The sequence below is a fragment of the Callospermophilus lateralis genome, chromosome 18 (genome assembly GCF_048772815.1).
Source record: "Callospermophilus lateralis isolate mCalLat2 chromosome 18, mCalLat2.hap1, whole genome shotgun sequence".
Lineage (NCBI taxonomy): Eukaryota > Metazoa > Chordata > Mammalia > Rodentia > Sciuridae > Callospermophilus > Callospermophilus lateralis.
In genome coordinates, this window is record NC_135322.1 from 31757135 (window position 1) to 31782354 (window position 25220).

Genomic DNA, 25220 nt, shown 5'->3' on the forward strand with positions numbered 1-25220 from the left:
GTAAGACATATGTTCCTAACCAGTGGGGTGAGAATAGAATGGGATGGGGTGTCATCATGTTGATTTGTTGTGCCACTGATACCCATATTAACAGGCTTATTTGGTGAGCCCAGGAATCAAGAAGGTTGGACTAATCTCTTTTTTTTTTTTTAAAGTATTTTTATTAGTTGTTGGTGGACCTTTATTTTATTTACATATTAATATGTGGTGCTGAGAATTGAACCCTGTGCCTTGCATATGCTAGGCGAGTGCTCTGCCGCTGAGCCACAGCCCAGCCTCCAACTAATCTGGTTTTATGCACAAAGACCTGTTTATGAAAATGTATTGTTTATAATAACTGGAAACAATTAAAATGTCTATCAATAGAAGTTTGTTGTTCAGCCATACAACAGAAGATCATTAAAAAAGGGCTGGGGGAGCTGGGGTTGTAGCCCAGTGGTAGAGCTCTTGCCTAGCATATGGGTTTGATCCTCAGCACCACATAAAAATAAATAAAGGTATTGTGTCTATCTACAACTAAAAATATTAAAAAAACAAAAAATGGGGATGCAGCTCAGTGGTAGCACACATGCCCAGTGTGCATGGCTCTGGGTTCAATCCCTAATACCATGGAGAAAAAAAGATCACTTAAAGGAGAAATCTGTATGTATTAGTATGCAAATGTCAAAGTAATAAGATCAAAACTTATAAAAATAAGTGATCTTATTTTGCATAACACACATATAAGGAACTAGTCAAAGTGATTCCATTGGGAAAGGGAACAGGTTGAAAGATGAATTCTATAGGCATTTTTTAAAAAAGACCAATTTACCAAAAATAAAGACCAACTGTTTGTGTCCATAGTCTTGAAGTGAGTGGAAGCTGGGCATATTGACCTAAGTAACTTTTGAAACAGAATCTGTAAAATTAAAAATTGAAACTATACATAGCATTCAATGTATTCTAGTTGATAAAGTTGCTTCCCATCTGATGGGAAAATTCTGATACTGTTATTCATGTACAGCTTGTCCCTGATTTAAAATGGTTCTCTACAAGTTCTAACTATGATGGTGTTAAAAAATACCACATTCAGTGGAAACTACACTTCTATTTAAATTGTGATATTTTTCTGGGCTACCAATTTGTGGTATGGTACCCTAGTGAACAACTACTCCTCTACAGCGTGCTGTTGTTCAGTGTTTTCTGGATGTGTATTCAATAAAGTACATGGTATATTGAACATTTTATAATTCTTTGTATTAGATAATTTTGCTCAGATACAAACTTAGTATGTGAGCACATTTAGGTTAGGTATATTAAATATATTTCCTACTTAAAATATTTTCAGTTTACAATGGGCTTATCAGGATGTAATCCCACCAGATATCCAGGAGCAGTTGTATACTGGAAATGAACTATTAAGTAAATGGAAGACAGTGGGAACCACGTTTGTTTCACTAAATGAAAACATGTTCAGACTTTACATCAATATAAGCAGCATTACTCTAAGTTCCCAAATGGAAAACACAAGGTAACACCTGAATGTTCACCAGTGGATAAATGTGTAAGTACAGCTACATAATGAAGTATTATTTGGTAATAAAAATTAAATAGACACAGGCTACACACATGGATAGAATTTGAAAACACTATGCTAAATGCATCACAAAAAGCCATGTATTGTTATGACTCCATTTATACAAAATGTCCAAATATACAAATATTTGGAAATAGAATTAGTCATTAATGATTGCAGTGACTACTAATGCAGTGATGAAACTTTAGAAAATTAGTTTATCTAAATATGGCTATATGGAAAACCACTGAAATGAGGTACATTTTACAATATGTAAATTCTCAATAAAGGTGTTACAGAAAAATCCACTGGTGACCTTTTTTTTTTTTTACTGTTCGTTTTTAAAGACAGGTGCAATACTAAGCAGATCAAGTCTGAGTGAACTTAAAGTTTACCCCTCTTCCAAACAGTTTTGTTTGTTCTAGTCAAAACAGCTGAGGTATGGAAGAACTGAAAGAAAGACTACACTGAAAAACTGTTTTATAAACCTTTATTGGAAAGGCTACAAACTTTATATTGCCACTGCATTTCTTATGCTTAGTGTTGTGGGGAAGCAACCCTGAATACAAAACTACTATGCTGTTGAATCTTGCCCAGGCTTCTTGTAAAATATTTTTCTGTACAATGGAGGTAGAGTGGATAGGGCAATAATTTAAACCTCACAGGCCTTGATTAGTGTCAGGACACTTTTTCTTTTTCACTCAGGTTCTAACAGATCTAGAAATAAACTACAAGTGCTATATTTAGGCTCAGGGATGGCAAAATACATTTTAAAGTTTTAGTTTCAGTTTCCCCACTTATTTCTTTACAAATGTAAATGTTTCTTTTCCCTCAAGCATGTTCTCTATCAACTCTAGGAGTGAATAGAAAAGATGGAAAGAGGAGGAATACAACATCCTTTTAAAAGTTGTTTTACCTGATTTTTCTCTTATCAGCCTATGTCTTTCTTTTCTATAAAACATTATAGAAAATCAAATAGTCAATGCTTCCCCTAATGTCAAATATTCAACTTAATGGAGACAGAGCATATTTTAACTTAACATTTAATGAAAACAGAGCATTTTAACAGGTTCTATGCAAACATGGTTCTATTATTGATTTGCCATTACCTTATTTTTAAAAGAGGGTGGTGGTGGGGAGATACAGAGGCCTGGGCTAGCCCCAGTGTTCAGGATCATAACTTAGGAATTACATAACTTAGAAGTCCTTGACTCTACAAAGCATCAGTTGGAAGTCAATAAAGCCTGTTTCTACCAACCTTTGTCTCAACTGTAAAATGGGCAGGTGCCTGAGGCCTAAGCTTCAAGCCAATGGGTTTTTAAGGGCTGTTTAAAAACCAGAACTAAGGATACATTCTTCAGTTTAAGGATGCATTTTGCAGTTCAAAATGTGTTCTTCCTTCTAAAAATGTGACACAAAGAATAATTTACACCAACCGCTTTTTATTATCAAGTTTCAGAAACCTTCCATAAGATGGTTAAAAAAAAAGGGGGGGGGGTAAGAAAGGGAGGGACCCAAAAAAAACTTATACAACCACTGCTAATGTAATTTTTTCCATTGTTCCCAGTCAGCTCCAAACCCATTTTGTGCAAAGCCCATTTTCCATGCATCTAAATGATAGATACAGGCTATGAAATTCTTTATTCTATTTGTAGCAGCTTATGCAGGTGCAGCCAAACACAAAGCTTCAGGACAAATTGTACAAACTTTACAATGTGGGATTTGAATTTAAAATATGAAACATAAAATCTACACAAAACTGATAAAAATCAAGCACAGATAAAGACTGAAACTCATAACCGATGTGTGAAAGGGAGTCTTGTTTCCTTTCAAGTGCTTTATTCTGCTACAGAACAGTCGAAATGAAGATGTAAAGCTTTGTGGTTAGTTTAAATTATACACTCTGTAGATACTATACCAATTTTAAAAGTTACACATAGACCAACAGATGTCCATCAGTTCATCTGGATTGATCAGACACTCCAGCTGGCTCGCTGAGAACAAATCAGGAAAATGTGGAAAGAAAATCCACCTGTGCAATTTGTCTGCAGAGTTACTGATGGGCACACTGTACTCCAGGTCCATGATGGCTGCTGCTTTCTTCATCAGAGCTATCATTATATGCTTCACGCCTCTGACCACCTCCCGAGCCTCGAGTGCTATCAAATTCCTGAAGCTCTACCTCCTCTGTTTCTCCAATTACATTAGGTACTTCTGGTCTAGATGGCAGAAGATCTTCTAGTTCCTTCATTAGAATAAATAAAAATGGGTTAACTGTAATGTTTTCAACTTCCCTTTAATACAGTCCAGCTATGTACTTCTTGGGGAGTTAAAATAGCAAAGTGACTGGTTTGCATTATAAATTGAGAGATCACAAAGTAATGACCCTCAGGCCCAAATTGCAGATATCCTTTGTGCAGCCCATCTACTGCTTAAGTTAAAAACAACAACAAAAAAATGTAACTAGCTGTTAACATTTAAGCACTGGAAAATTTCACAGCAGACATACTTTCCTGTACCCCAGCCCTCTTCAGGTGAGGAATGTGTTCCCCTAGGCTACCCAGGATTCCCACCACCACACCTCAGACTCAGTCTGTTTTATTTCTTATAATTCCCTTGTTAGGCCCCACAATTACATCAGCAATCCTTGCTTTCACATCCATTATGAAAACCCATCAATAGCACAATATTAATAAAATAAAAATTTGCCTGATCTCAGTAAAAGCAAATTGGAGAAAACAAAAACAAAACAAAATTGAAGGTGACAAAGTACTATGATTAAGAAACTTTGAGTTGCCTAAATTTAAAGATCACTTACAGAAAGCTTATCTGGGTTGATCCAGTTGTTTTCAGGAAACTGCACATCAAACTTTATATAAAGATCACCTTTTTCAAAGGGATTACGATACTGTGGCATTCCTTCACCTCGAACTACACGAACACATCCTATTATTTAAGTAAAGAGGAAATTGTGAAGTTCTTTGAAGCTGTATCTACATCAAAGATCCTGCAGACTGCTTGAACTTGGCTGATCAACAATGCCCCAATTGCTTCTGTGGTGTGGGGGATCAAACTGGCAATGCTAGGCTGGCGTTCTACCACTGAGTCACACCCTTGTCCTATGCTTTTTTTTTTTTTTTTAAATATTTTTTTTCTTAGTTGTAATCGAACACAATACTGTTATTTTATTTATTTTTACATAGTGCTGAGGATCGACCCCAGTGCCTCATATGTGCTAGGTGAGTGCTCTACTGCTGAGCCACAACCCCAGCCCAGTCCTATGTTCTTAGTAGCCTTTCACCTTAACTTTTGTATTTGAACTAATATTCTCATAACTAATAGATAAGCTTTTCACAATGCATCTCTAAGTTCAGCAGACCTTTAGACTCTACTAACTGTATAACATCTGGTACTTGTTTAAAAAAAAAAAAAAGAGGGTCTGGGATTGTAGTTCAGTGGTAGAGTGCTTGCCTAGCATGTGTGAAGCACTGGGTTCAATTTCAGCACCACAATATAAATAAAGGTACATGAAAAACTAAAACTAGAGATTTCTCTGCCTTCCTGTAGCCTGATGTTCCCATCAATCTAATTGGTAAATATACTGATTTATGGCTTTCTTTTTCCCTATGACTATAAAAATTCATGTAACCTCTTCCACAATGGAAGATATCTTTTAGGATAACTTGAATCTGTATTCCTGGAATAAGCTATTTTATTATTGTCTTTAAAGAAAGGTATGTAGGAACATTCCTTTGAGTTACCCACTATGAAAAATTATGTTTAAGAATATACAAGCTAGGCACAGTGGCAGAAATCTATGATCCCAGCAACTCGGGGCCTGAGGAAGGAGTATTGCAAGTTTAAGGCCAGCCTCAGCAACTTACCAAGGCCCTAGGCAACTTGGTGAGACCCTGCCTCAAAGTAAAAAATGAAAAGGGCTCAGTGGTAAAGTGTCTCTGAGTTCAATCATCATTACAAAACCAAACCAGTCTCTTCCCCCAAAACCTATATCAGATAAAATCAAGATTTACCTGGTTCAATTACTTTGCCAGGAGGGTATTTCACCACAATTTGACGTCCATCAAGGTGCTTAAATGTGAACTGAAACCCACACAGAGCTTCAACAAGTCCTATCTTATATGTCATGTGCAAATCATTGCCATCTCTCTGAAACACCTTTAAATAAAGCACACAAAAAACACTTTAAAAAAATTACAGATCCATACCCTGTACTACATTTCTTCAATCAACTTCAAAATCTTAACTATCACTGCTTTAAAAGCTTGTGTGTCACTGTCCCTAGTTTCCTAAATTTATGTTAGAAAAGCTAGTAATTCCCAGGGAGTATGCTAAAAACTTGTATTAGGAAGGCAATGAACCAGGAAAACATTGGTGTAAGAACAGAGCTGAGGCACCAAAACCTAGAACCAAGTATATTTTCCAATTACTTTCTAATTCTGTCTCTGGGCAGAAAGGTACAGAAAGACCAGCAGGCTTCTATTGAACAGGCTCAATCTGGAATGCTCCCCAGATTTGATCCTAACAAGCAAAGAAGGTTTAAGATCAACACTAAAAAGCTTTACCAGGAAGACTCAGGCATTAAAGTGAAGAGGCTCAATTCAGTGCTTCACATATGCACAAACAAATTTTATCTCATTTAAAATTGAAAACCTGCTTAGAAGAATGTTAATTAAACAAATAATAAAGTTGGCTTATTCAATCCAATACCATAAGCCTATGGACTAGGTAATACAAAGGTTACCAAATAGACACAAAGAATATCTCTAGTATTTCAATGTTTAGTAAAAATAAATTCAATTTCACATATATTTAACATGTAATTTTTACTTGGGAGAATTTGCAAACATCTATACTTAACTTTTGAAATTTGAGATGAAACAAATAACTGCAGTGAAAGGTCACCTAGTTTTTTTTTGTTGTTGTTTTTTGTTTTTAATATAACAGGCTCTCTTCTAAAGAGCAATCTTGGCTGGTTCTATCCAAAAGATAAGAGAATATTTTAGGAAAAGAGCCTAAGTTTTCCCATGAAATAAACTGTTATCTTAAGCAGTGATTCTCTTAAGGGTGATTCTGGTTGGGCAGCCTCAAAATCAACAGCAGGAGGAAATTTGTTGGGAACACACATTCTTGGGCCCCATTCCACATCTAATGCTAGAAGATAAGAGGTGGGCCTTAGCAATGTACAGTTTTCATAACCCCTTCAGGAGATTCTAAAGCAATGCTTAGGTTTTTGAGAACCAATGAATGTATATTAACTATGACATTTACTTGAGTGTTTCTCACAATGGAACCAATAAGCCTTCTTTAACCAATAAGGCAGAACTTTTCAATGCTTTTAAAATACTACATTATTCTTAAAATGTCAGTGTTTCTGAATACCAATATTCTAAGAAACACCTTTTGCCAACAATTCTTTAGTTATAGCTTATTAAAAATAGGGAGCAGGAAGAGATATATTCTTATGTGGGAGAGTTCAACTTAAAGTAACTCCAGTGAAAAGTATGAGGTATTCCTAACAAAAGCTAGGAATGGTGGTGGTGCATGCCTATAATCCCAGTGACTAGGGAGACTGAAGCAGGGGGATCTTAAACACAGAGTCACTGCTATTCTTTTAGTATGTTGGGATTAAGACAATTTGATGCTAACATTTAAACACAAAAAAATAAGCAAAAATGCCATCGAATTTTTTTTGTTGCCAGAAAATTTTTAAAAAGCAAAATGAATAAGGGTCTAATAAATACCAAACAGCAAAGCACATAAAAACCTTAACAGTTTCTGAGAAATAATACTTAGAAAGATTACAAAGAAGGGACTAACATCTTCAGAAACTGTTTTTCTATGCTGTACAAATGCACTTTTGTAGCCAGCCCACAACATACACATACACACACACACACACACACTCATAGTATAGCAAGAATCTGAACACACATGAGATAACATTCCCAATGACCTTTGATCAGATTTATGCTGTTTAAACTATAGCACCAATCTTCATTTCATTATGGCCCCAATTTCTTTAGTGGAAGTGATGGGAGTAGGAGTGGGAAAGGTTTTCTTGAACACTTGGCTCCATGTCTTACTTTCTTCAGGAGATCAAAACATTTTCAGTTGTATGAACTAACCAAGATTCCTAAAACTAATCTTTTACTTTACTGGTCATAATAAAGAAGGAACTAGGTGAATTTCCATTCTAATCTTTACCAGCTTCTATTTCCTACCTTAGACAATCAGTTACTCTGCTTTCTGTTGGAAATTCCAAGCAATTCTACTGATGCCAACAATTTTAAGGTTTCTTATTTCTAAAACACTTTCTCACACCCTCAAGAAAGCAGCTTATTCATAATCTCATGCAGTTCTCTACAATATGCTTCCTGAGGGAAGACTATCTTTGTTTTTGGTAAGCAAGGCCTGGGGAGGACAACGCAGGTAACTAAATGGGGGTCAGAACTTAAGTTCCTTGTCTCCAAATCCAGCAATCTACTTTAAAATTTAATTATACAGCAATATTATAGCAAAACTTGAGTATAAAAAGATTTTGCCATTAGTTTGACAAACCCTAAACTGAAAAACATCAATCATTTATTTCTCCTCTCCTCCAAGTAACTGTTACTTAACTTTCTCACTATTCTCATATTGCTGCACTGCCAGACATCATTTGATAATCTCAAACTACTCCAATGATTCTATCAATAAAAATATTCTGGGGATATTTGTACCATCATTCAATATCATCTACACAAAAGCAGACTATTAAACATCTCAATCAGCCTCCCACCTCTTATGCTTTGTATGGTGTTGTGTTTGTATGGTTGTCCAGCAAGCAAGAGGGAACAAATGAGGAAGTAGTTAAAATGCCAGGCATGGTGGCATACACCTGTGATCCCAGAGGCTTGGGAGGCTGAGATAGGAGGATTACCAGTTCAAAGCCAGCCTTAGCAATATCGAGGAGCTAATCAACTCAGTGAGACCCTCATTGAGGAGCTAAGGAACTCAGTGGAGACCCTGTCTCTAAATAAATAAAATACAAAATAGGGCTGGGAATGTGGCTCAGTGGTAGAGCACTTGCCTTGCACATGTGAGGTACTGGGTTCATACTCAGGACTACATAATAATAAATAACTAAAGATAACGTGTCCCTAAATAAAATAAACAAAAAGGATATTGTGTCCCACCCACAACTTAAAAAAAAGATGCTTATCATTTGTAGGTTTGGGCATATCCAGGAAGAGCTGAAACATATAGTAAATTACAGTTTTACTGAAGCATGAACTCTGATCAGTGTACCCTAAAAAAGGATAGTCCAGGGAAGTGAGCCACAACCTTGTGAGGAAATACAAATTCCCAGAAATCTGCTTCTCAGTAATGGCCTTGATGTTGTTAACTTTGGATTTTTTTAAAATTTTTTTATTTGTTCCAATTAGTTATACATGACAATAGAATGCAGTTCTACACATCATACATATATGAAGTATAACTTCTCATTCTTCTGGTTGTACATGATATAATCATGTATATACATAGGGTAATAATGTCCAATTCATTTTATTATGATTCCTATCCTCTTACCCCCTCTCCTCCTTTTACTCCTCTCTTGTCTACTTCCATCATTGTGACTTAGCATCTGTATATCAAGAGAATCCATTGGATTCTTGATTTAAATTTTTTAAAACCCTCTCTCCCCACTCACCCCCAAATATATACATATGTGTTCATGTGTGTGTGAATACATATGTGCACAATGGTATAATCAAATTAATACACACTAGACCATATTGTTAGACAAGTTCCACAACCTGTTCTTTCAAGGAACACTCATCTGGATATATAATAAGTAGAGTAAAACAAATCAGAGCAGTGTGTAAAGCCCTATCCACTCACTCATCAAAGGAGTTTCACAATGAAAAATAAGCTGCCTCAAATCATCTGACCCAATGGACTATTTTCATAAAAAGGAAACTGAGGTGAAAAGATAACAGGATTACTTAAGATTATAGTTCTTGTCTATGGCAAAGTTGGGACTGAAACTATAGTAACTCCTACAATGTACCTGCTTTGTTGGTCAGTTCTTGCATAAGCAAGCCATGCTCATTGAAACAACTTCACCTATGTTCAGTGTTACTCTGAGGATCTATCATATTTCTTAAGCAAGACCAATTTCTGAATAAAATAAAATTAAATAAAAAGGAAATTACCTCATGTTCTTTCTCCTGTAGCAAAAGAACAATGTCTCCTGGTTCCACTCCTGGGGCCTGGTCTGCTTCCCCAGTGAATGTAATTCTCTGTCCATGTTTCATGCCTTTGTCTACATGAACTTCAAGAATCTTGACTTCTTTAATCACCTTCTTTCCTTCACATTTTTTACAGCGGTCCTTTTCATTAATTACCTCTCCTGAAAAGAGAGGTCATTCAAACTTTCAGCAAGAGTACTATCTACTGCCTTTTCAAGTAAGATTAGTCTCAAAAATGCCCTTAATTCATTAAATACATGTTCTGAATTACTTCTAATTTCTACCTATATTTCTGTCTAAAGTGTCATTCTGAATGACCAAAACTCACATCTTACAATCGTCTGAAAGACACAGCTATACACAATTTCAGAATGTAATGTTTCTTACACTTTCTTTGCTCCTGATTCTACTTCCTAAAGTTAAAGTGATGTCTAAGAATCAAGGAAAACATTTAGGTGGTGAGATGCTGGAGCTTTAACTGCTTCTTTAGCAAATGTTTTCAGTTCCATAAGTTTAACAATGGACAGAAATAATCAAAATAAAATTTTAAATATCTATGCCTTATTATTAGATAGTTGGTACTGGAGTTTATTTCATAGACAAAATCTTGTTCAGGTGTCTGCAGATGTTCTTTTATTTTAAAAAACTTCCCCCATTTTGGTGTTGGGGATAAAATCCAGGGCCTTATGAGCTCTACCACAGAGCTATATCCCCAACCCTAAACTAATATTTACTATCACTGACTTTTCAAAATCAATTTGAGATGTCTTGAGAGTTTTAGCTGGCAATGAATTCCTCTGTATCATGTTTTAAGATACCATGGCTTTTCCATATATTCTTCTGAAATAATCTAATTATGGTATAATAACACAAAACTACATTACACAGTACAATGTGAAGAATAACATGGCTTTCTAATGCCTGGTTGTTGACATATTTTAATTGTTAGAAGGTTTATATAATAACTTCATGGACTGTTTCTAGAGCAGTACTTGTAAAAAGTACATTTCGTAAAATACCAATTCCTCAAAATAGTAATGGTACATGGGAAAGGATTCCAATTGACTTTGGTTTCCTTTTTTTTAGTTATAGATGACACAATTCCTTTAATTAATTTTATGTAGTGCTGAGGATCGAACTCGGTGCTTCACACGCTAGGTAAGTGCCCTACCACTGAGCCCGACTTACGCTTTCTTGATAGCAAATTGTTAGCAATTTCAATAATGTTAAAAGCGTAAGATTATCTAGGAAAAATGCAGACTTTTCCACCCCCTCAAAAAAATCTACTAGGTAATTAAAAAAAAAAAATTGAGTTCCTCAGTCACACTAGCTTCTTTTTCTTTTGTTCAATCCTCAGCACCACATAAAGTTCTAGTGGAGTAGTACTCTAGAACAGAAATATCTCACAGGTCAAATTCGGAAGGCTTCTTTAAAATATTAACTTCTGTGAGAACAACTTCCATTCTAGTATCTTTCCTCAAAAGCTAACTAAAGACAGGCGTAATGGTACACACCTGTAATCCCTGCAACTACTGAGGCCCTGAGGCCCTGAGGCAAGAGGACTGAGAGTTCAAAGCCAGCCCCAGCACATTAGCAACGCACTTAGCAAATCAACGAGACCCTGTCTCTAGATAAAATATAAAAAAGGGAATGTGACTCAGTGGTTAAGCACCCCTGCATTCAATCCCCATTACAAAAAAAGTAAAATACAAAGGGACAAATAATCATTTTACTCATCTTTTTCGAATAACTGACTTAACTTGGGGCTGAGGGTATATCTTAGTGGTACACAGTATGCTTAGCACAAGCAAGGTCCTGGGTTCAATTTTCAACAACCAAAAGCGAAACAACACTCATTTTCATTGGACATAAACACAAATTTACTACTTAACTGTGTTCATTGAGCCTGTCCATAATGGAATAATTATTTTCACTTTTAGACCTCTATACAAATATACATTGAAAAAGTAAAATTACAACCCTTTAATATCTGCATTCCCAATTCATTCCAACATAAAAGCAAAGAAATACTGGCATGTATACCTTCTCCATTACAATCAGAGCACACAGACTGCATCTGTTGTACCATTCCAGGAGCCAGCTGTCTGATCATGATGCGTACACCTCGACCCCGACAAGCACTACACTTCTGAACAGCTCCAGACTTCCCGCCTTGGCTAAAGAGAGCAAAGTATAAATTAGATTTTTTACCCACAGACCATTTCAATATGCCATTCATCTAGAAACTGTGCTGTTAATCCCCCACTACTAATATTTAAACTGACCTTAAGAGGTATCAGAAATGTTCTGTTTGGCAGTAAGTTTAAAATCATAAACACTTTTTATCCAATACAAACTTTCAGCCTGCCACTAAAGAGGAAAATAATATTGCATAAACCAAACACACACTTACCCACTGCATGCACTACAGAGTACATTCTTGCTAAGTTGTAGTTTGGTTGTCTTGCCATTATAAAGATCTTCTAAAGATACTCTGGGGAGGAAAAAAAAATCAAATTCAACTAAAATTTTGCCAAATTTCTTAAATATAAGATATAAATAGCTGATACAGTAAATTCCATGGTAATTTTTTAAAACAAAAATTTAAAAAGACCCCACAATAAATCAGTTCGATGGACACATCTTATTTTGTAGCTCAAATTTACAGAAAGATTTTAAGACTACAGGCAATGTAAATGGTGCTCAAAGTCAGAATCTACAGCATCACACCAATAATTCACTGTGGCACAATTTCAGATAGAGCTGATAACTGCATAAACTCAGTCATTAAAACCTTTTTCTGGCCTCAGGCACAAGCCCTCTATCCAAGTAATTCTTAATCACAACCCTCTGAGGTAATTATCCCCACTTTACAGAGAAGCTAAGTAACTTTGTCCAAGACAAGGCTGTGCCCCCCACCCACCCATTACAAGGACTCCAAAAAAGTGGCTTTGGGTTAAGAAATGTATTTTGCCTGGCTTGCATTTGGGCCCCGGGTTCAGGTCCCAGTACTGCAAAAGAACAAAGTAGATTTACCTACACTGTGACAGAAAGGAGGGGGAAAAATAGGTTTTCAACAGAATGTCTCCAAGTTTTAGAGTGTCTGAAGATTCCATTTTATCATAAGCAACACTGAACAATCTTTACCAAATTTTCAAAAGTTTAACTGAAAAGCCTGTTATCCACTCATAAACTTGTATATGGTAAAATGGCATAAGGAGAAAAAGCTTATTAAAAAAATACAACTGCTAAAATTTAATTCACTTTTATTCATAAATAGTACATTTCCATACCAATACAGTACCAATTTCCATACCAGCCTTAAAAACTAAACAAAAACCAAAACTCCTGGATTCAATCCCCAATACTACCAAACAACCAGCTACATCCAAAACTATATACAGCAAAAGTCTCACCAATACTATTCCTTTAGGACTTGGCAGCAAAGCCTTTAATATTTTTAGTTTTACCATTCTTGTTGTCTTTCAATCTTTACCTCTTTTTCCCCCAGAGTTGGGAATCAAATCCAGGGCCTCACCCATGCTAGGCAAGTGTGTTCTACCACTAAACCTCCTTTAGTAGTATTAATGATTTACTTTTAAAAAACTGGGAGTTAAGGGGCAGGGGTTATGGCTCAGCGCAGTAGAGTGTTCGCCTAGCATGTGTGAAACCCTGGGTTTCATCCTCAGCACCACATAAAAATAAATAAAAGTATTGTGTCCAATTACAACTAAAAAGTAAATATTTAAAACAAAACAAAACAAACAAAAAACCTGGAGTTGAAGAAATACTTTAAAAGGCACTTATACTATTTTGTGATATTCAAACTTGAGTCTCAAAACCATTCTTTAAGCTAAAACTTTCATACACTGCAGACTGTATAAAAATAACATTTATGGACACAACAGTACCAACAATTCCCGATGACACATCTACATCTCAAGTCTTAAATTTATTCATCGCAACTATTTTTCTCCCACTAAGAACTTTTATCCAAACAGGTAGTCCATTTCACTCAAGTATGTATGTATGTATGTATATATAAAATTACAACTAGTATACAAAAACCACTATCTCAGAAGCCAGAAAAATATACATTTTAACAAACAGGGCCAAGAAAGGGAAAATGGGAGTAATGATCAAGCAAAGTTAACACTCTCTATCACGGCCTACACTGGTACAATCCCTTCATAAGGCAATTCATTTATATTTATCAGTCTCAAACAGTGATGCCTGCCAAGAGACATAAAACTGTACATAAAAATACCCATAGCAACACTGTTACAGAAAAAAAAAAAGTAATAATATCCTACATGAAAGATAAATGAGGGCTGGGATTGTGGCTCAGTGGTAGAGTGCTCGCCTAGCATGTGTGAGGCCCTGAGTTCTACCCTCAGCACCACATGAAAATAAATAAAGGTATTGTGCCCAACTACAACTAAAAATTAAATATTAAAAAAATAAAAGATGAATGAGTAAATGTATTACAAAATGAAATATTATAAAGCCATACAAAAGAAAATACAACAAGTAATATTAAAACAGCAAAAAATGCATTTGCTGTAGAGTACAAAAAATTTTTTAAAAGGCACAGGAAATACTGGAGTCTTTTTCTTTTTCTTTTTACTCAGGATTGAACCCAGAGATACCACATGCCTAGCCCTTTTTAAGATAAGGCTTCACTAAGTTGCTGAGACTGGCCTCCAACTTTAATCCTCCTACTTTGGCCTCCCAAGTTGCTGGGATTACACATATGCACCAACATGCCTCACTGTTTACCTTTTTTAAAAAGTCCATTTATTTTTTACAACATTTCTATATCCAAGAAAAATATGGAAGAACCAACTCCCCCTGCACAAAATATTACTATTGGAATAGTATCCAAATGAGAATTTATTTCTAAGGGTAAATTCTTTCAAAACACACATAAACATAAATTTAAGGATAACTCCACATGAATTCCTACAATTTATTCAAATATTAAACAAGATATATTTAAGTAATAAAATATACACGTAAAGTATGAACTTATCTCTGGCATTTGCTAGTGAAAACTTTAGTAGCTCATGGAAAGAAAAAAAATCACTGGATAAAAGACCTCACAAATTTCAAATAATGAAATATCTACTTTCATATTATAAAGGGGTTGTGGATTCCCAGTCTAAGATCAAGGTCGACACCATTCAGATGCTGGCAGGTTAATGCCAGGCTGGAAGCCAGCAAGCTCCATGGAAACCATTTTTGGAGAGTTCACACTGAAGATTAAATAATGAGTGACTATAACATGTAAACAAATTGGTCAATCACTATGTAATTCTTTTTTTTTTTTTTTAAAGAAAGAGTGAGAGAGAGTGAGAAAGAGGGGGAGAGAGAGAGAATTTTAATATTTATTTTTTAGTATTTGGCAGACACAACATCTTTGTCTGTATGAGGTGCTGAGGATCGAACCCGGGCCGCACGCATGCCAGGCGAGCGTGCTACTGCTTGAGCCACATCCCCAGCCCCACTATGTAATTCTTTTAAAGTAAAAGATAATTTGAAAGATTTAAATGTTTCAGAGAAAATAATCCCATACTTGAAAAATCCATCTTCCTACTCAGTAAACAACTTTAATTATCCTTTTATGATCTAAAGCAAAATACAAACATCCAGTTATTAAATTCATTTAGTCACTTAATGAACACAGGACGACACGATTTTTTTTTGGTACCGTGGAAGAATCCAGGGGTGCTTGACCACTGAGCCATATTCCCAATTCTTTTTTATATTTTATTTGGAGACAGGGTCTCACTGAGTTGCCTAGGGCCTTGCTTTTGATGAGTGAGGTTGCCTTTGAACTTATAGTCCTCCTGCCTTAGCCTCCAAAGTCGCTGGGAATGACTTTTTTGTTTTCAAACGAAGGAGAATATTCTATGATACTTCTATCAGAGTACTACCACTTGAAGAAAGTACACAATATTTACTAAAAAGAAGACAAAAAAAAAAAAAAAAAAAGATACTCACTTTAGCGGATGCATCATGTCCTCTCCTCTTCTTCTGCCATTTCGACTTCTACTCTGATTGCCCATGAAGCCGAACAATCCTCCACCAAAAATGTGAGAGAAAATATCATCCATGCCACCACCTCCACCGCTACCTTCCCGAAGACCTTGTTCTCCATATCTGTCATATAGCTCACGCTTCTCTGGATTTGATAATACTTCATATGCAAAACTGATTTCTTTAAACTATAAAGAATAAAGTAAAAAAAGAAAACAATTGGATTTTCAAATACAAGAGTGGGGAAAAGTTACAGAAAACCAGAATCCACTTAACTCCAATAAAAGCTGTCAGTTATCTTTGGTTTGATTCTGGTCCTATTTACCCCTAACTACTGCTCAAATGTTAATATTTGCAATACAAAAGCAGAAGATTTCTTAATGTAAATATTTGGCTTTTAGGGTCAATAGATGGATTTTTCCTACAATATTCCTCTTTTCAAAGAGGGCAATTAAATTTAAAGCCAAAACCCAAGAACACCAAAAAGTTTCAAATAACTTACTTTGTCTCCAGCATTTGGATTCTTATCTGGATGGTATTCCTTGGCTAACTTTCTGTATGCCTTCAAAAAAGATTTTTAAAAAAGGGTTACACACAAACATCAGTTTAAAGATTTGCAACAATACCCACTTTCCTAAGAAGGTTTGTTTTAAAGTCATAACCTTCCAAAAATGTCATCATCACGACTGGTTAGTATTTTTCCATCTCAAAATTGTTTATTCAACAATTTACTATAATAGATAGTTATACTTGAAAATAGATTTTACTGAGAAAAACCCAGATAAAACAATGAATGCTACAAAAGAAAAAAACTATATTTGAAATGTATTATTTGTTTTTACTGTCAAATGTTTTTATGGCCAGTAAACAGATCAAGATAACCCCAATAATCTGAGAGAAAAAATTAAGGTGTACAAAGGCAAAGTATTAGTATGAATCAAGCTACAGATCCCTGTCTATGATGGCTCCTTGTCTTCCTTTTAACTGTAACACTAAGAAAAAGCCAAGAGATGCTCCTACATGGTGTCTTTTACGTGTTTTATTTGCACAAGTGGGTGACTGGTATTTACTGTGGCCTCTATCGTAAAGTTGAATATACTCTCAATTAAGTGGTCTGGATATACAACATTTAAGTCTTCATTCACAGACTCATGAATTATATAATACAGACTAGCATTTCCGGTAGGGTAACAGGAAGTCCATTTTACTCTTTCGATTGTACCGGTCCTACTGCCTAGGGAGCATTCTCGTTTTTCTCAGCTTTCAAATCCGGGTACCCTAAGCCCAGAAGGATGCTGTGGGGATTAATTAAATGTCACAAATGCTTTGAAATTCTAAGATGAAAGATTCTGTAGCATTGCAAAGGGCGATAATACGACCTGTTTATTTTTAGTCAGTGTACACTCAGGTGTTTGGCTGGGACCCATGGCTCATTCCTAAAGCGGGCACAGGCCATGGAGATTACCTGCCCATATAACAATGCATCCAAACACGGACCCACGCTACCTCAGGCTGTAAGGGCGAGGGAGGAACAGAGGGAGGAGCTGAGGCCCGCAGCCGCGGCACCCAGGAAACAAACCCAATAGCCCAGAGGCACCGGCGGAGGTGGCTACGACCCTCCTGCCGCTCCGCCTCGCGGCGCCCTACACCCGGCGCCGACGTCCGCGGCGTGGACAGCTTCTCTCCCGGTGCCGGGATGCTAAGGGCACCTCGATCCAATCTGTTTTTCCGGGGTGGTGAGCGGGGAGAGCCCGACGGGCTGCTGCCTCCCAGGAGCGCCCGGCCTCTGGCGCTAGCCCGCAAAGGGAGGAAGGAAAGGTTTTCGTCCTGTTTGCGCAGGGGTGAGTTTTATTTGCTGCATCTGCAGGCGGGCGGGGCCGCCGGCCCAAGGTCAGCCGGGGCCGGGGTGTGCGGCCCACGGCGAAGCCGGTCCCGCCGCCACCCCTTAGCCTGGGCTCGCTGCAGCCGGCGCCGGCTCACGGGCCGTCCCGTAGCGCGGCCTGGCCGCCCCGGACGCGCAGGCCCCGCGCCCCACATACCCTGCCCGACCGGCCCGCTTCCCAATACCTTCTTCAGCTCGTTCTCACTGGCGCCGGGCGGAACGCCCAGGATGTCGTACAGTTTCGTGTCGGCCACGTTAGCCATGGCGGCCTACGGGCAGCACTCGGGGAGGCAGGCGGCGAAGCGAACGAAGCGGAGCCGGGCCCACGAGTGGCGTCGGCGGCGGCGGCGCAGGCCGAGGGAGACAGCGAGGGGGAAGCGAGGCGGGGCCAAACTTTGACCCGGCGCACGGCGCGCCGTGACGTCGCTTCGCAGAGCCCGCCCCCTCGTGCTCGGACCGGTGCGGTTGGGTGCTGCTAAGTGGACGGTGTGCTTCTTGTACCTAGGGTCTAGGCCGCGAGGCCGGTCCGACGTAGAAAATGAGGAAGAACTCTGCAGGGCGTTCTTTAGCAATTCGTTTATTGCGGGGCCGCGTTTTTAACGCCGTGAGCGCTGTGGGGATGAAGAGGCTCGGTTGACTTCGAGATTGGCAGGAAAGAAAATCCATCTGGGTTTCTGCTGGTGGCTAGCAGAGGTCGTCCTCTGGGTCTGGTTCCCTGGGGACCTTAGATGAAAAACAGCACGTGGCGTGTGTGTGTGTGTGTGTGTGTGTGTGTGTGTTTTGGGAATCCTCAAACATTTACCAAAGGTAGTATATTACACTTCTCAATATAATTAGCTACGTTTTTACCAAATTATTCCATCTATTTTACCTCACTCCTGGTTTTAAAATGAAACCATTTCATTAATAACAAGATAACTTTTAAGGCATAGTCAACATCATCACATTTGATAAAATTAACAATAATTGGTTCATGGCATCCATTTCCAAACCAAGGTATTCCCCGTTCGTCTGGGCCATGTGTTAAAAGTCCTTTACCAACACCAGTCTCTAGCTAACATCAAAAGGTTTTAAGTGGCTGACGAGCTGCCAATGAGGTGATTGAGGCCTATTGATTTACATTTGCTTTAGTTTAGCCCGGAAAGTGTTTGCATCTACCACGTGGTAGGATATGTAGCCATTTACCCTTTATGGGGATAGTAAACATTTTTTGGACGATTGGAAAGTGAACTGGTAACAAAGACAGCATAAACATACCTTTCAGGGTAATCTTTCTTCCTGGAAATTCCCCCTGTCCTAGTTCTGGAGGGCCCTGAGTGGCAGCCAAGAACTGGAAAACCTCGAGATTCTTGAGAAATTAAGATGCCCCTTCCATCAAAGTCTCCCTCTTCCTGAAATGCCATTGGAAGTGCTACTCCCTCTGAAGTTTTTCTTGATTCCATAAACTGGTGAACACTGCTGTCTCATTTAAGTTCCCATTACCTTTGGTTTGTTGTTTTTTTTTTTTTTTGTGGACAGATATGATGTTGACATAAATGGTATTCTCGAATGTGAGTCTGAACTCTTTAAATAGGCTGGAGGTTCCTTACAGGAGGACCCCCCCCCCTTTTAAACAATACTGGGGATTGAACCCAGGGATGCTCTACCACTGAGCAACATCCCCAGCACTATTATTTATTTATTTATTTATTTAGCGAGCAGGATCTCAATAAGTTACTGAAAGCTTGGTTCTCGACCCCTGTGCCAATTCAGTAACAAGGCCGTGGTTTTGAGAAAAAGGAAAAGGTTTTATTGCTTTGCTAGCAAAGGAGAAACTGGAGACCCTGGTCCCAGAGGCTATGATTCTGCCCATCAGCAGGAGCAGTGGTCTGTTAAAAAGGTAATTCAAAGGCTACATTCCATGTATTCTCTATTGGGGTTGTAATTCACTTGTTAATTTGGGCGATAATCGTTTCTGAGATCTGGTAACATCTCCAAAATCTGGATTTCTTTGTTTTTATGGGGGGGGGTGTACTCAAGGACAGATAAATCTGCCTAAAATCGGGAAAAAGGATAATCTTCCCCTGAGATTAGGGAAGGGGGAGATATTAGGGAGGAGCAGGGAGAAAGGAAGACAAAGATACTTGTCCATTTAAAAAGTTGCAGGGGCTGGGGTTGTGGCTCAGCCTAGCATGTGGGAGGCCCTGGGTTTGATCCTCAGTACTACATAAAAATATATAAACAAAGTAAAGATATTGTGGTCAACTACAACTAAAAAATAAATATAAAAAAATGTTCAGTGACAGCGCAGCAAGGGTTATACTCAAAGCATAAAGTGAACCACTGTTATAAGAGGTAGTATAAAGTTGTGAAGTTAGATTGTATATGTAGGTTGGTAACCTTTCTCTGCCATTTATTAATAATGGGAACTTCAGCAAGTTTTACCTAACTTTTCTGAGCATATTTCCTCTGTGTAAAAGAGGAAATATATCATTGACTTGTTGGATGATCACAGAATATATACAGAGTACTTAGAACCAGGAATTAGGGCAATGAAGTATTAGATATTTAATATTGTTTTGGCTCTGTTAGCTCACAGGCTACCTCTCTATTCATTTCAATTCCAGGCTTCTCTAGTGGAATTCCCCAACTTCCTCCATTACCTATATGGAATGCCCCTCCATTTTTTTTTTTTTTTAAACCATAGTATCTCACTAGATTTCCCTGCTTGCTAAGTACCATTTTTCTTTCCTGATTTCTCCATAAATTTTTGCTTCACATGAGAATATGAACTGAAGAATATGAACTTTATTGCAACCTTCATATAGTTTATCTTATTTTTATCTTTCTTTATGCCATGAACAGTTTAAAAGAGCTGGACTTTCCTCTTTGTTTCACTTTTAGTCTTTCTTTTTTGCAAGGGGGGAAATGGTTATGATTCAATATTAGCTTCTGATATTCTAGTGAACAATACCTGGGTAAATTCCTCCTTTGCTCCATACTTCCTGATCTTAAATTTTTGATTCATTTATTTATAATATTTTACCCATTTCTGAGTGTGACTTGTAGTCAGAATTGTTAATTGCTGATTTTATAGGTGAACATATTATTTCAGATCAGCATACTTCAACTGTTTCAAGCTCTCCTGCTTGTCCTCATGGACTTGGGTTAAACCTCTGTCAGTGTGACCACGGTAACATTTCAGTCACTGAGTGTTTTTCTGAGGTACCTTATATATTTTAGCTCCATTATTTAGCTAATGCCATAAAGGAGAAAAGACCTGTATCTCATCCTGTGTCTCAAGAACCATAAAATGCTGAGTCACAGTGCATCTGAGGGCTGCTCTCACTAGGCAGATGATTTAAAGTTTGAGGCGGGAGTGATTTCAGATTCTGCCAGGCTTACATTGTTGTTCAGTTCTTTTATTTTGATTCAGTATGCTTGTGAAATTGTGGGACTGGTGTGGGGTGAAGGCAGATTGGGATTAGGAGGGAGTGTATGAACTACAGAACTGTATTCTTGAAGGCCATTTATACTGTTCACAAGTAATTAAATACAGAAATATGTAATCCATTACTTTAGACAATGCTGTATATGTGCATCATTCAGCAATTCAGAAAGTAGCTTTTCTTACTAACTTTAAGTAGTTTTGAATGTACAGAGTAGGTGATGCAAGTTAAAATATTTCTCTGGGATATAGAAAAAGTGCTAATGGTTCTTGTTATGAGGGTGGCAGGACCACAGAGTTGATGCTGGTACTCTGGGAAGAAAGAATTGTGGGATTTATATTATTGGAAAATATCTAAATTCCTTGCAGTATCTAAGCTAGATTTTTTTCATTGATGGAGCAACACAGTTGTATATGGTATTCTAGCCCTACCACTAGCATTTCAAACCTTGCCATAGCATGTTGTAAAGGTTCAGTTTTTTTAAATAAATTTTTTACATATTTGCTTTTTTTTTAAAAAAATATTTTTTAGTTGTCGATGCATCTTTAATATATTTATTTACATGTGATGCTCAGAATTGAACCCAGTGTCTCATACATGTTAGGCAAGTGTTTTTCCTCTGAGCTACAACTCCAGCCCCAGGTTCAGTTTTCTTATATCATTATAATGGTGTAATAAGCAGAGAAGGTGACTGGGTAAGTTTAGATATCTAACTATTTATGCATCATAAAAAATGGTGGAGAAGATATGTATACACATTCATTCACTTAACAAATACATATTGTAGACCAACTGTGTGCAAGGCACTGTTATAGTGTTAGGGGTATAGCTGTAAACAAAACAAGATCCTTGCCTTTATAGAATTACCTGCTTGTAGGGAAGCCAGACAATAAATAAGTAAATAAATAGTATATTTGATGATAATGTGTGCTCTGGACAAAAAGAAGGGCAACAGGCCTAATTGATAAGGTGACATTTGTTTTGATCTTAAGGAGGTGAGGCAGTTAGGCATGAAGAATTTTTCTTTTTTGGCTGCACTAAAGATAGTACCTAGGGCCTAGCAGATGTTAGACAAATAATGAGCTACATCCCTAACCCTTTTTAACTTTTTTTTTTTCTTTTTATTGCAGTCTTCCTGCCTCATCCTCCTGAGTAGTGTGCACCATGGTATCCAGCTACAACAAGGACTTTTTTTTTTTGGTACTGGGGATTTTATTTTTTATTTTTTTGGTACCAGGGGCTCTTAACCACTGAGCCACATCCCCAGCCCCTTGTATTTTTTATTTTGAGATGGTCTTGCTAAGTTGCTTAGTACCTTGCTAAGTTTCTTAGTGCCTCGCTAAGTTGCTGAGGCTGGCTTTGAACTTGATCCTCCTGCCTCAGCCTCCTGAGTTGCTAGAATTTATAGGCATGTGCCACTGTACCCAGAGGATGTTTGAGAAAAGAATTTTTCCAAGCAGTGAGTGACACTGTAAAAGCTCTACAGTTGAACATAACTGGCTAGTTACAGGAAGGGGACCAGTATGACTGGGAAACAAAGCAGGTAGATTGTGGGGGCACTAGTCATTCATAGAGACTGACTTTTACTCTGAGTGAGACAGGAAGCCATTAAAGGGTTCTAATTAGAGGAGAGAGAATTGCATTTTAAACTCATCATTCTTGTTGGCTGTCTTTTTTTTTTTTTTCTTATTTTTTCTTTTGGAAATGGGTATTGAATTCAGGGGCATTCAACCACTGAGCCACATCCCCAGCCCTAGTTTGTATTTTATTTAGAGACAGGGTCTCACTGAATTGCTTAGAGCCTCACCTTTGCTGAGGTTGGCTTTGAACTTGAACTGTCTTTGAACTGTCTCAGCCTCCTGAACCACTGGGTTTACACAGGCCAGGTGATTGTTTTGTTAAGGAATTATTATAATAAAACCCAGGTTATAGGATTCCATCTCTTGGGTCCCTTCTTCCTCCGGGAGAAGTCTTTTCTGCTGTCCTTTAATAAACTTCTAATTTCTACTCTGAAAAAAAAAAAACAAAACAAAAACCCCAGGTTATAGATAGTGTGGGCCAAGACATTCATGGTAGATTGGTGAGGAATGGTTGGAGTCTGGATATATTTTGAATGTTGAGCTGGTAGAATTAAATGTTGAGTAGAAATGAGGATGAAGTGAAAAAAAGTTTAGTTAATTATAAACATTTGGGCCAAGCATGGTGGCACAGGACTTCCAGTGACTTGGGAGGTTGACATTGGAGGGATTATAAATTCAAGGTCATCCTTGGCAACTTATCAAATCTTGTCTCAAAAATGAAAAACCCACTCCTGAATTCAATCCCTAGTATCAAAAGAAAAAAAAGTAAATATGCCAGTAGATTTCAAGAAGGAATGATTTTGAATTTAATTAAAAGATATATTTTTAAAAATTTGGGGGCTGTAGGTGTAGCTCAGGAATAGAGTGCTTTCCTAGTTTGCATAAGGCCCTGTGTTTGATTCCCAGCATTGAAAATAAATATTTTAAAATCCTTATTTTTAATTGACAATAATTATATACATATGTATAGAGTACGATGTGATGTCTTGGTAAATGTGTGTATCATGAAATGATCTTATCACGCTAACTAGTACGTTGAACACTTTACATAACCTTTTTTGATAATAATGCATTTAAAATCTGTTCTTGTGTTTAGCATGTGTGAGACCCTGGGTTCAATCCTCAGTATCAATAAAATAAATAAATAAAAACTTAAAATATTTTTAGCAATTTTGAACTACATAATACTGCATTATTGTCATTGTTGTCATCGTCATCGTCATCATCATCATCATCATTTTATACCAGGGATTGAACTCAGGGGCACTCGACCATTGAGCCACATCCCCAGCACTTTTTTGTATTTTACTTGGAGACAGGGTCTCATTGAGTTCCTTAGGGCCTAGCTAAATTGTTGAGTCTGGCTTTGAACTCACGATTCTCCTTCCTTAGCCTCCTGAGCTGCTGGGATTACAGGCATGCACTTATGCGCCCAACTACAATACATTATTGTTGACTATGGTGACAGTGTTGTACAATAGGTCTTGAAAACTGATATTCCTATCTTACTAAAATTATACCCTTTGGCCTCTCCTTTCTCCAGTCTCTGGTAATTACCTTTCTACTTCCTACTTAAGCTTTTTTAGATTCCACATATGAGATCATGTGGTATTTGTTTTTGTGTGCCTGGTTTTCACTTAGCATAATGTTCTCTAGATTTATTCCTATTGTCACATGACAGAATTTCCTTCTTTTTAATGGTTGAATAATATTCTATTGGATATGTATGCATACCACATTTTCTTCAGCCATTCATCCCCTGATGGATGTTTAGATTGATTCCATATCTTGGCTATTATGAATAATGCGGTGAGAATGAGTACAGTCATCTCTTCAAAAAACTGATTTCAGTTCTTTTGGGAATATGTCAGAAGTGGGATGGCTGAATCATATGGGAATTCTATTTTTAGTTTTTTTGAGGAACAGACACATTGTTCTCTATAATGACTGTACCACTGTACAAACTTATGTTTTAACAAGGTGCAAGATTTACTTTTTCTCCACATCCTCGCCGACCCTTTTTAGTTTTTGTCCTTTTTTTTTTTTTTTTTTTTGAGGTGCTGGAGATTGAGCCCGGGGCTAGGCAAGCACTCTACCACTGAGCTATAACCCATCCCCTCATTGTGGTTTTAATTTGCATTTCTCAAGGAGGAATATTGATTTAAGCAGACTGAAGAGAGAAATTTGAGGCCCATCAATGTAGTGATGGTATATAAAGAGATGAAATCAAGGAGCGTTCACTTTCACTGCACATTGGAAATGCATGATAGAACTTTCTAAAAATGCCAACACATGGCCCTCTCCTCCCAAAGGTACTGACTAAAGAGCTGAGGTAGGTTGACAGCACTGTATTTTTTTAAATGGTCTAAGATGATTCTGTTTATGAACATGTAGGTTGTTTTCACTTTTAACACTGTGAACAATACTTCTATATATTGCCATGTATAGTTAAATTTTGTGTAATTCTTAGTAGCTGCCATGGGC

General features: G+C 37.5%; 1 protein-coding gene across 1 annotated transcript; it reads right to left on the bottom strand.

Moving 5' to 3' along the window:
• Positions 1–2582: 2582 nt before the first annotated feature.
• Dnaja2 (DnaJ heat shock protein family (Hsp40) member A2) lies at positions 2583–18110 on the bottom strand. The gene is made up of 9 exons (XM_076838812.1): positions 17914–18110; positions 16349–16408; positions 15811–16034; positions 12221–12301; positions 11851–11984; positions 9772–9968; positions 5587–5731; positions 4374–4501; positions 2583–3800 (listed from the first exon to the last, which is right to left on the bottom strand). Exons 1-9 carry the CDS (start codon positions 17989–17991, stop codon positions 3609–3611), a joined length of 1239 nt encoding a protein of 412 aa, XP_076694927.1. The 5' UTR covers positions 17992–18110; the 3' UTR covers positions 2583–3608.
• Between the last annotated feature and the right edge of the window lie 7110 nt (positions 18111–25220).

What these genes read in the sequence shown, in the direction of transcription:
- Dnaja2 (XM_076838812.1), bottom strand. Translation starts at nt 17,991, where the DNA reads ATGGCTAACGTGGCCGACACGAAACTGTACGACATCCTGGGCGTTCCG. An exon ending in TGGCAAAGTAATTGAACCAG is followed by an intron (nt 4,502 to 5,586) that starts GTAAATCTTGAT and finishes CTTAAATAATAG; the next exon opens with GATGTGTTCGTGTAGTTCGA. An exon ending in TCAACCCAGATAAGCTTTCT is followed by an intron (nt 3,801 to 4,373) that starts GTAAGTGATCTT and finishes ATTCTAATGAAG; the next exon opens with GAACTAGAAGATCTTCTGCC.